The sequence below is a fragment of the Dermacentor silvarum genome, chromosome 3 (genome assembly GCF_013339745.2).
Source record: "Dermacentor silvarum isolate Dsil-2018 chromosome 3, BIME_Dsil_1.4, whole genome shotgun sequence".
Classification (NCBI taxonomy): domain Eukaryota; kingdom Metazoa; phylum Arthropoda; class Arachnida; order Ixodida; family Ixodidae; genus Dermacentor; species Dermacentor silvarum.
The window spans coordinates 196,611,405-196,624,133 of record NC_051156.1 but is presented as its reverse complement, the minus strand read 5'-3'; the positions used below and the strand labels follow the sequence as shown (position 1 = coordinate 196,624,133).

At 44.0% G+C, this 12,729-nt stretch overlaps 1 protein-coding gene across 1 annotated transcript in view; it reads right to left on the bottom strand.

The window, feature by feature from the left end:
* LOC119446425 (helicase domino-like) overlaps positions 1–12,729 on the bottom strand; it is a 116,548-nt gene that overhangs the window by 85,632 nt on the left and 18,187 nt on the right. Inside the window, 2 exon segments of the mRNA XM_037710851.2 lie at positions 2,325–2,605; positions 4,702–5,637. Of these exon segments, the coding sequence (XP_037566779.1) occupies positions 2,325–2,605; positions 4,702–5,637 (1,217 nt within the window).

Here is a 12,729-nt window from a genome sequence, read left to right as displayed (position 1 = left end):
GTTGAAGAAGAAATTTTGGACGAAGCACGCCTTCGGAATACGGAAGCGCAAGCCTCCTACAGCAAGAAAAATACAGCTATTAGCGGGAGAAGCGGAGGAGCACCCGAATGAATGTGCCACACTACCTTGCACCGTGGATTACGTGCCGCGCTATCTTGCACCGTGTGACTCCAGCAGCGAAACCGACAATCGCCCTGTGCCATCGGCACCGATAACGCAGTCAACGGAAGACGCGCCAACGGATGCTCCCACGCCTCGGCGTACTGCCGCGCGAATCGGCAGAGATCGTATCTCGGTAGACATAGCTCGCTGCGACTAGGCAAAATTGCGCAAACACAAAGAACGCAGCCTGAAATGGGCCGCCGAAAAGGAGGAAAAGCAACAAAAGCGCCACCGCTTCAAACTCTTCGCGCCCAGTCGCGGCCTCCGCGCTGTCTGGCGCCGCGTCCACGCGTCCGCACCAAAAGAGAAAGAAAGGGAGGATGCACGTACTGCGCACTGTTCTCATTCGCGGCCGTTGGTGTGGCGACGTTTGTTCGTATCAACCGACGCGGGTCGAAAATCGATTCGTAACAACCGTTCTCTAGCACGTTGCAAAGTAATGGGGCTCGGCCGGGACCATAGAAAAATTCGTATCATCCAGAAATTTGTATTAGCCGTTATCATATCATCGCGATTCCACTGTAAAACCTTGTTACTTTGAATTTCACCCTATCGAAAGAACTGTCCAGATTAACCGAATGTCAAATTACTGAGGGTATTAAAAAAACAATAATCAGATGGTTACAACATCAACACGCCTTTATTTACTGAATGAATCAGTGAATCCCCTTTTACATTGCACAAAAGCAGTGTGGAAGCTGCAATTCTCATCTCGTTCGCAGTGGCAAAGCCCTGGCGACTTTCTTCGCAGTGCGGCCGCGGTGCAAGACAAGTTTCTTCATCCAAAACATGCTTTTCACTACTGTATGAACATCCCATAGTGAGATGGTTAGCAACACGATGTAGCCATCATGATGTAGCCGGCTTTTCATCGACAGCTTCCGCCGTGTTTGTGACATTCCACGCATACTTCACCGAGCAAAAACAAACTGCTGTTTGCCGCAATCGCTGAGAATGAAACGGTGATCTCTCTCGACTAGATGGCGGATCATGATGACACAGTTCTGAGGATTGAGTTCCTGACCAGATTGATTGATTGATTGGTTGGTTGATTGAATGGGTTTAATGACCCAAAGCATTAGGGCCCTAGTTGATGGCTCTTGGTCATTCTGACCCTTTAGGTTCTTTATTGTGCATACCCAAATCAAGGCATACAACCATTCTTGCATCCCGCCAGATTCGAATGCAGCCACCAAAGCTGGGAATCAAATCCACAACCTCGTGCCCAGCTGAGGAATGCCATAGCCTTAGTAATAAGCCAGTGCAATAGTTGATGTGCAAGATAACTTACATCACTTTACACAAGCCTAAAAAATTGCCGAGATCATTGATATTTAATATTGATTTCAAACACTGCTTGCTTGCTGTCCTTTTAGATCTTGCCTCCAGACTGCCATTCCCTGGGCAACGCGCAGTAAGCAAATGAGAGCAGCAATTACCAAACTAAAACCATGGTAGCGCAAATTATCAGGCAAGAAGACCCATACTTAGGCAATGTTCTTTGTCTGAAGCTGTGGCCAAGTACACAAATAAGATTATGAGGTCTAAAGGGGCATTGAAGAACAATTTAGTTGAGTTGTTTCACGCTCGTGAAACCCTATAAATTATTTGCAACCTGTGACTTCACACTGATGTACCGGTGCTGAGTCACAAAAGAGAGTTTGATCTGCTGCATTGGCTTAGCGGCTAAGGCATAGGGTTGCTAAGCAGAAGGTCGCGAGTTCGATCCCAGTCGTGGCAGCCACAAAAACGTTTGTGCAACACGAATTTGTCACAGGTTAAAGCTGGATTCACACTGCTGGACGGATTGCAGATTCAGTCACCAGATGAGCATGACAGCCCGGAGCCATCAAATCATGCCACACACAATGGCAACGCAGGCAAATGGCTAGCGACGAGATTCGTTACAGCTCAACCACATCACGGTCATCTGCAGAATAAATTGGCGATCCACACCATCATGTGAATCTAGCTTTAAGAACCTAAGGACGGTCACAATTATTCCAGGATCCCCCCACTACAGTGTGTCTCACAATGAGATCGTGGTTTTGGCAAGTAAATCCCAGAATTAATGATTAAACCAATTTAGCATTGCTCATTAGTGTCCCATTAAGGCAATACGTTCTGCACTAACGCCACCACCGAGACAACTCGGCACTCACGTCAATGGGGCTTCCCGATCGTTCAGAGCTGCCGCCGCCGTCCTCCTCCTCGTCAGCTTTGTGGTTGCCCCCACCATTGGTGTGCGGAAGAGGAGAGGCTGGCCTCTCCAGAATTTCCGGTGGTAGTGAGTCCAGCAGCTGCTCAATGGGCAGCTCACTCTCTCTCTGAAGCAGCTCCAGCTCTCGACTCTGCTCTTCTTGGTCAGTCGGTGCTGTTGTCTCCTCGCGGTCTATCGTCTCTTCATCGTCCGAGTCGCTTGCATCCGGCTGGAAGTCTTCATCTGAGCAAATAGAGAAATGCAGCTCACAATCAACACTATTATGGGCCAAGAAAAAAAGCAAATAAATGAGATGTATGACAGATTTGTCTTGGCATTACCTATAAAGTGGCTGCAAGGCATACACTCTTGCATTGCCCTGATCACTGTGTTTATTTTAAAAGCAAGAGTATCTATGGATCTACATACACAGGACTCTATAATGTCTATTTACTTGCAATATTGTGAGCATTTCCCAAAGAAAACCTACCTTTTAAAGTGTACAGAACAGCCGATTAACCAGAAATATTCCCTCAAAAGCACTAGCTATTTTTATTTTTGTTTGCAGTTTTAGTAAAATTTTTATTATGACAAAGTCAAGAAGCAAACATACTGAATGCTATATACATTCTGCTCTATATATTGTGAAAGCAGGATGCTGTTCCACATGTCCATACAACATGCATCTACAATGTACAAGCTGGTATCTAAAGAAAACTTCCTTTCCAGCAAAGATCATCAGACGTTGTACTCAGTGGTGGAACCGCCACTTGACCTTTTCGTGCAAGTCTGGGTGCAGACGAAAATCTGACTGCGCAGCCACAAGCATCTTTGGCCCCCTCACTGTCCAACATACATCTATATGCATAGAGTCTCAATTTTAACTGAAATAGTCAATAAATATAGCAGAGCTGGCTTTATAATCAATAAGGCAATGGGGCTGATTACCAAAACAAGTTTCCTTAATTTTTAATAGAATGACTTTCCGTGTGCGTGTATATTGCGCTATAAAGCCGTTTCGACATCTTGACTATACAGCAACAGGCATTGCGCATTCAGCGTGCTCATAACAAAAATCGCAGACTAGGATATGCCAACAAAACCACGCCTTGGACGCATGCAGCTAAATCGAAGGTATGGGAAAGACGTCCACAGGTTTCTTCTAATGTGCACAATTTCTCCTGCACTACTGTGCCATGGAGCATGTGAAAGCTGATTAAATTGCAACCACGGTTATGCGTTTTTCCAATCTTGCAGGGACGCAAGGAAGGTCCCTACTCATGTCAGCAGTAGAGTACACCTATTACAAGATATCTTCAAAGTCACGTGAACAAAAACCATGCTAAACAATGTGCGACCAGACATTACCTGAGGCTTTTATCTTCATTTATCCGTCATTTTCCTTGAGTGAGCTCACCACGTTAATACGAGGAAAACCGAATTGCAGCACAAACAACGCAAACCAAAAGACCGTATGTACAGCGGCAGTACCATTGGAACATCCGCCAGATTAAACTGCAATAAAAGCACCAAAACAGCAAACGGAGAACCGACGGCATCGGCTAAATCAGAGGCTATGGCTGCTTCGTTAACCTCCACGATGATGACAATGATAGGAACAGCGTGCTTTAGACTTTGGTTTCAGTTTTACTGCCGAGACAACATCAACGGAAGGAAGGAAGCTCATTCTTATGCTTGAATTGGCGCAGGCATGGTGCGATTCTCCCCTAAATTGCCCCTTTGGTGCAGGATGGCACAAAGGCCAGCTTTTGGCGCAGTTTCACACAATTGGCGCAGCTGTTCACCACTGAGTAGTCACAGACAGACATGAAAATTAGCTTACAAAGCAAAACTAAACCAAATTGTTGGATAGAAATTAACGGAACTAAAGCTCGCACAGTATGATGCCTATTTGAGGCAGAGAGTGTACATTACCCATGCTTTGGAAACTGGACTGTTGATGTGGCATAACACTTCTCAAAGCATCACTATTTAAGTTTATCATTTTCAGCGATATTGCAGTTTTGCGTGAATTCCCATCTGAAATTGGTGAATTACACCAATTTTTCCACACTGCTCCTGCAACAGCACCTAAATATAACATGAAAGTGGCAGAAGGTTAAGTGTGCCTCCCCACAAGCTTCTTTCAAGTCATTCAGTTCTGCTCAATAAGCCTAATCCGTTAAAAACAAAGCAGAGATTCCCGGCACAACCTCAAACATTATTTTTAAAGGTTAATTTAACTTCTGTGACGAAAGAAAACAAAATGACAGGAAACTTATTTCAGCTAAAGACATTCCGAACACGACCAAGCACGGGACAGATCCGCTACGCCTCACCGTTTGAGGAGCCCGACCGAGCAGGACTGGCAGGCGCCTGGGCGGGTGTAGTCGCCTCGGAGGCCTCCGTGCTGTCTTTGTTCGTGGCCCCCATGCCTTCGCGCAGCCACGACGAGTACTTCTCCGTCTGGTCCATGATAAAGTTGAGGTGCAGGTCAAGCGCTTTCTTGCGCTTCTCCTCGAGGCGCGTCTGCTGCTTGAACTCCACCAGCTTCTCGATGTTGGTCCAGAACAGCTTGATCTCCTTGGCCACCTGGGCAGCAACCCGCCGCAGCCGCTGCAGCTCCTCACGCTCGGCTCGTTCAGCGCGCTGCTCGCGCTCCTGGTGGTAGCGGAGGACCATGCGGGCGCACTTCTTGGCCGCAGCCTTCTTCCACTTGCGCTCCTGGGCAAAGTCGGTGGCGAGCCACACCATCTCTTCGAGCAGGTAGTCCCAGTGGGCCTTGGCCCGGGGGGGCTCCTGCACCTTGGGTAGCCGGCGCGCCGACCACATGCCGTCCTTGCGCAACTCCGCGATGCGCTGCATCACGTACGCCTCCTGCTTGGCCCGCTCGACGATCTCTTCCTGGGAGCCGATGGACGAGTCGTAGACGGCCGATATGGAGTGCTGCCGTGTGGTGAGACGTGATGCTGGCAGGGTCAGCGAGGACGCAGAGGCTGCCGCCGCCGCAGAAGCTGGAGTCGCGGGCGTAGCTGGCGCTGCGGCGCCAGCCGCTGCGGATGGTGGTTGCCGCAGGGCGCCCCCCTTCGACGGCGAGCTTCCACCCGTCGTTGGGGTCGCGACGGCCGGCACCCGCACAGGTGAGGGAGGCCGCAGGACGGCAGAGGCTGGTGTTTGTTGACTAGAGGAGGAGGCAGAGGAACAGGGGTCGGCCAGACCCTTGGGGCCAGGGGAAGGCACAGAGGAAGGTGGCATGGCAGGAACCGAAGGCTGACCTGCATAAACAGGGCCAGGGGAAGAGCTAATGAGTGGCTGTCTGGTTTGGATAGTCACACAAGTGCCAGTTTACATGTAGCGGGAAAATAGACGCAAGCAACAGCGCCAAACATAACAGCCAAGATTTTTCCAAAAATAAAGACTACTCTGAAAGCAATAGCCACCATTAGGACAAGACTAGATAACAGTTCCAGGGCCAGGACAGTGTAATGTTCATCTTCCATTTCTATTCCTTTTCACGCTTTGTGGGTGTTCCTGGGCAGCACTTCGCTTCTATTCACAAGCAATAAGAAAAGAACAGAATCAACTGGAAAGAATCTACATCATACCTGCCCAGTTCCAGATCTCAGGACGAGCTTACCAAAAAAATACACTCAATTCTCAATGGCTGAGGTTACAGGCAGTATCAAGGGCAACTTCAAAGAAGCAGCTCTTGTGATCGCATCAAATTAGCTCTACAAATACTTATACAAGCCTATCCACTGTGGTGTCCCTGATAGCACAGGCTTGACATTGGGACATTTCTCTCTTCTAGCCAGTTCTCACAATTTTGAGACACGTGTTCTGCACTCTGACATCTTAAAGGGGTTCCAAAACACTTTTACAGCTAATCGCAGAATGTCATCGCTATTAAATTACGTCACCTCAAAAATCTCCTACCGCAAAATTTTTTCGAATCCTTCAAGCATAAGCGAAGTTAGACGCAGTTATCGGACAGATGAGTGGCTTTCTTTTTCCTTTCATTTCCACTAGTTCACTGGAAGCTACACAGGTGAAATGGCAAGGGGGTGCAAGGGGAACAATGCCTCACTGGTCCTACCCAAAGGTTGAACCTCTCGGCGGCGAGACTAGCGGCACCCCTTAGCAGCCGCACTATCTACACAACGCTCTTCATCTCGAAGGAAACGTGCAGCAGACGCAGCAACGGGGTGCGTGCAACTGTCATGTGCAGACCAGCAGTGCAAGATGAAATGGCTTTTCTGGCGTTTTCCGAGATCGCAAATATATATTTTTCACTTGTTTAACTAAATAAGCAATACAGTCGAACCGACATAACGAATAAATGTATATATGGAACAGCTGTAAAATCCCCTCGATAATTTCTGTATAAAATTTTCATTTTATATATTGAATTACCTATATATATATATCGAACTTTTTGTGATCCCCTTCAGATTCAATATATCCGAGTTCGACTGTAATTGTATTAATGTTCTCGCGACCACGACATCAGCCAATAGCATTGCTCAGTCCAGCTGTTTGAAATGACGCTGCATGGTGACATTGCAGAAGCGAGAGCAATAGATTTTTTAATGTCTTCCAATGCTAGATTGCAAATTTCCTGCTGCATGCAATACAGTAATATTTGGCTCACATGTTCACAATAGCCCTTAAAACAAATCGGCAACAGTTTCTTACTAAGTTCAAAAAGTGTTTCAGGGCCCCTTTAAGCAAGATAATGCCAGATTCGGAGGCTAGATATAGTTGTCCAAAAAATGTGTGGTCAAGATGCTATTTTTCACTTACAATCAATGCTCTGCACATGGAGATCCCACGAAAGCTAAAAACTCAAAACTAGCATAGCTGCATAAATTCATGTGCACAAATAGCGGTCATCGCACCAACTCCAAACATTGCCAGGACACCGCAATGCAGGACAGTTTGCTTTCCAAGTCAAGAAATGTACTATAAAAAAACACTGCACGTATAAAGTGATTTGTTTCACACTAGATGTCCGTTTCAATTTTTCATCACAAGCCCACAAATTTCCTCCTGGGCAATCAAATTTGTGTGAAATTTATTTTGGATTTTCTGAGCTTCCAAACAACAAGGTTTAACTGCAATATGTGTTTTTCTTCAAGCAACAATCAATCAATCAATCAATCTTAATCTAATGTAACAACGCAAGATTGACTACCAGTATCAGGAGGTCCCATTTCAGTTTCTAGGAAGTCCCATGTTAGTTTCTAACTACGAGACCTCCTTCTGTATATACTTGTGTAATTATCCCCGTTTTCGTATTGAATAAACTGATTCTGATTGATTCTGATTCTTAAACCACAAAGAACAAACAAGAGAGAATGGTGGCTTCACCAGAGCCTTTTGTAGAGGAAGAGGTACCTTGAGCAATAGCTAAGGCGGTGCCAGTAGGCAAGAGCAGCGCATGTGGACAAAGCTTTGTCCATATATCTATAAAGCAAAATAAGCAAGTAATCAAAGTAACCAGCTGCTCAGTGCACTGTCTTGCTTCTTCACAAAACAAAAATATTGGCGAAGTTCACAAGGTGGATCCTACTTCGAACAAATTCTCAGTATGACGCCAGTTTCGAGATATTAATTCCTGAACTTTGCATGAAATGTATTCGCATTCCACATACTTTCTCAACAAAACATCGTTTTATGCATTGTAACTGGAACACCCAATGCATTTCTCCGCAAGGTTCAGGAATTAATATCTCAAAACTGGTGTCATCCTAAGAATTCATTCCAAGTGGATCCGCCTTAAGAACTGCACGGCTAGAGTTTGTAAATTGCAATACGGAGCATAAGGTAATTAGTTTAAAGCTTAGTCATTTTTCGTGAATTAGTCGATTATGCATTTCAATTTTTTGTGCATGTAATGCCCGCATCTTTGAGTAGACCAGCTCAAGAACTAGAATTGTGCTATCTGCCAGCGGCAACCTTTAAAAATTTTTGAAAGAGTTCGCTGAAACACCCTGTATAATAAAGAGAGAAACAAAGGCACAGAGGAGGAGGGGTAAGACTACCAGTTGAGCTAGTTCGATTAGATTCATGGTAATAAACACAGCGCTAAGACAAAGGACAAAGATATGGGTGTGACCTTTTATCTTCTTCCTTCGTCTTAGAACTAAGTTTTGGTTGTTACCTTAAGTTGTTGGCCGCGTTTAGTGCTCTTGCAGCACTGTCACAACAGTGAGGGTGCTGGTTTCAGCGTTTTAGCCATAGCACAATATCAACGCTTGTCAATGATTCAAAACTAATCATCCTTACAAATTAAGTAGTTTCTTGCTATTTTCCTTTGTGAACAACTGCTAAAGGTACGCACGCTACAGTCAGTGGCAACCCGTGAATTTTAAATCTCGTATAAACCGCCCGGACATGACATTGATGCAGGTGGGGGTGCAGAGGGAGAACAGCCCGCATTTTTTAAAGCTTGCCTTGAGGTCACGCCTATTGTGGTATTCACAAACACTTTCATTAATGATAATTTACCTTTTGACGCAGCACACAAGCAGCCAGCAAACTTGGAACAGCAAGGACTGACAAGCAGCCCACTGTTTTTAGGACTCGATTTTTTTCAGCAACTTCACTGTTGCTTATTCACCTGCTTCGGGAGCTTGTCTGTATAAACTTGCTCGAAACCAAGCTCACATATGGTGTCCCTTTTACCAACAGAAGACTTTCAACGAAAGGTTTAGAGACTGCCAAGCTAGCTTTATTTTTTATATCAACAGAATTTATTTTTCATAAATCTTGATGCAACATTCGGAAAATCATAAAACGAGCCCAAATTTGTGAAACATGCCAAAGATTCTGGAGTTGACAGTTGTGGTATAGATGTGCCCCAAAGGATAAACTTCTTTCAAATCAGCACGTCAGAGAAGGCATGTGCTGTGTAGTTTCATGCACAGTGCTTGTACTGAATTCCTAGGTAGACACTGAATATGGTGGATATGCGCTGGTGATCTAGGCACCCATCAATAGTTCTGCACAGACTAACAGAACCTAATTCACCCCCCCCCCCCCCCCCCCCCTATTGAGTCAATAACGCTATCAGTTCAAAGGCTTTCAAAATACACACGCGACACCAACAAATTTGACGACTGGACACTGCCTTTTCACCTCCACAGGTGTAAATCTGCTCTCTACGTTTAATTTTGGTCCCCTGTGATCACTTTGAAAATGGATAAGGCATGGCAGCCTGTCAGCAACAAGCTTCTGGAACATGGGTTCTGCAACAAATGTAACTTTCTGCTCTGAAACACTGAATCAGTTGGCATATTCTTTGAAACCCTACTTTCACTAATTCAGCAGTAAAAGGATTGTCTACTAGAAGAGAAAATAAAGGTCAAAGCCCATTCTTCTTTTAAAAATTTTGCACCAGTACCATCACATCAGTGTGACACCGCGAATTTCAGTCCCCCTCCCCACATTTGAGCGGTGGTAACTCAGTAAAGGTTCTTGAAACTTGCAAACTTCAGTTTTTTAATCTTTTAGAATGCAGTCAATCTTTACCGATTAAAAATAAACTGCCCGAGCAGATGCTGTCAAAATTTATGATGTCATGGGAAGCAGGTAAAAGATCCCGCAAGCATCGTGCTTTCCGAATGTTCACTTCCGCACTCATGATTCGCTGGCACCGAGGTTTCATCAGTGGTAGTCAGCACGGCAAGGCAGGAGCACGAATTGAACACAGGCTACTCGGTGACGTAGGAGGCGAAACGAACGTTCAGAAAGCGAGATGCTTGCGCGATCTCGCCCCTGATGTGGGTGGGTACTTCAAGGCAGCATCGCCACCAGTCTCATTTTTGCATGTTTTCTGGCTTACCAAAGCTCCAAGAGGTTTTTTTTTTTTTTTTTGGTATTGTAGAAGGACAGTTTACCAAAACAGGTCTAATTATTTTTCTCTTTAGAGTACATTTAAGGAGCGATTTATTTGGCCACATTGTAAGTAGTAGGTCACCAAAACTAATACAGATTGAAACTTTTGCCTCAGAGTGTACATGATGAGCAAAGGTTTGTCAAATCAGAACTGCAATGCAAAATTAGTTAAATCAAGAGTACTGCTCCAGGGAAATTTGTTTAAGGGTGCAGGCTCCTCTTAAGAACCGAAATTTGGCCCAAAAGTCATATTTTCATTTTTGTCATTTTCGAGTCTCCAAAACCCTTCACTTTTATAGGATTCATTCCATACAATTCTACACTGTTCATTCTCGTAAGCATTTATAAGTCATGTCCAAAGAAGCTTTGAAATGTTTTTCTTTGATTTGTCAGGACAACAATTTTGACATACTTGCAATTTTGGAGAGAAAATAGCTTTTGTTCTATTTTAGCTATCGTAATGATTCTTTCTTTACCGAAACAATAAATGCATGGAGTATGCGCTAAGCCTAATTTCAGCCAAATAGTTTTTTAACTCTTTCCTTACCATGGGGAAATTGGCCGTTTTTTTTTTGTAGGTTTGAGTTAGGAATTTTTTGTGCAACAGCCAATAAGCTTACAGTGTAATGCAATATATAAAAGTGAAGGTAAATGAACGTGCTTTCATATATTTATTTTAAAAGAATACAAAAAAGTTATTTGCATAAAGAATTGTTAAACAATAAAAAACAAAAAATGGCAAAAAATTTCAGTAAGAAGTAACATCTCTGCCAAAAATTTTTAGAGAAATTCTAAAATACACAAATTGTTGACATATCCCTTGGCAAGATTTCTTTAAAGAATTATACCCATAGATATAGTACTCGTTGAGTTAAGAAAAATTACATGACGCATAGTGAAACATTCAAGTTCTTGGTTGGTCCTACTTACTATTTTTTTTTTCAAGAAAAATATTAATTTACAGCACAATATTATATACAAAAACACGAGTACTAAATGCACATTTCAAAAGTACATTTCGGAAAGAAACAGTAATTAGAAAGTACGTAATAAAAATTACCAAACACAAATAATTAATGAAATTCATAGGCAAACTTTTTCAAATGATAAGACTTGTATCTTCAGAGAAAAGAACTCTCTGCGTCGGTTTGTCAAGGATATGCGTCCGTGCATGTTTGTTGGTGTTTATACATATAGCATGAACGACCTCCACCGTAAAGAACAGGCAAAAACAATCGAGAACTCTCGCCAGAAGCTTCGGACCCCTATGGAGTGTAATGCCAAGGTCAATGCCCAGATCTCTCGGGCCGAAACTGGTGGCAGCACGAGTTGTCCAAACAAGTGAACACTCCATAAATAAAGAAAACAATAGTTTGGACAAAAAAAGGGCAATTGAACCGGCTGTAGATATCAACATAACGGGAGGCAAAAACGAAACTTGCTGGCGGGTAACAGCTGATGTTTCCTCATCTGAACTAAACTCCGATGACGTGACATCGATGTCCGAGTCATCGCTGCTCGAAAAGTCCAACTGATCGCTTCTAGGATCGTCAGGATCAAGCAGAACTACATTCTTTCGAGCGTGCGCGGTACCAGATGTCGACGACATCACGTCGCTCAAGTGCGCCTCAACTTTTGAGCTCGCACGCCCCTTAAAAATCCCCGCCCGCGCCGAAACGGAAACTCTACTTTGTATAGAATCCCCGAGATGGCGCTTTGAGTCCAGGAGCGCAGCGTTTTTTTTTTTTCTTAGATAGGCGCTCAAAAACTCCGTTCACCTGTGATCGATGCTTAGTGCCGTAGTAAGGAAAATATAAATTCTATTTTTCGTTAGTCATATGTCTAACATTTCAAGATTGCATTTTTTCAGGCAACTTTGATGGGCTTTAAAATTGACCTATGAAATTGGTTTACACCTTAGTACACACCTTAGATATACTAGATTATTTCTATATCCTAACCAATGTGTTCGGTTTCTTTGTCTAGATGCTAATTTTCCTCTAAACAAAAGAGCCCAGTTTCTACGGCCTATAAGGTAGAACTTGTACTAGGAGGGGGGGGGGGGGGGGAATCGGCACGTCAAATACACAAGGTGTGCAAATTTGGCTAAGATTTATCTATAAATACAAAGCTGGCCTTCAAGTATAGCAGCTATCAGATACCAAAGTTATCAGATGCCATATTGGTATCAGTACAAAACAAGAAGTGCAGTATAGCAGCTATCAGATGCCAAAGTTATCAGATGCCATATCGGTATGAGTACAAAACAAGAAGTGCAAGAGGGGGAGGTGGGGCATGGGAGGGTTCTTTTGATGGCGCAGCAAATATTTATTTTACGATTATGACATCACCTATAGCTATCAGATTCAAATAAGATGTGCCTAGATACCACACCAATTCACGCTTGCAAGTACAGGATGTGCACCGCAACCTGTGCAGGTAACTGGCCACCAAGCCATCACACCAAA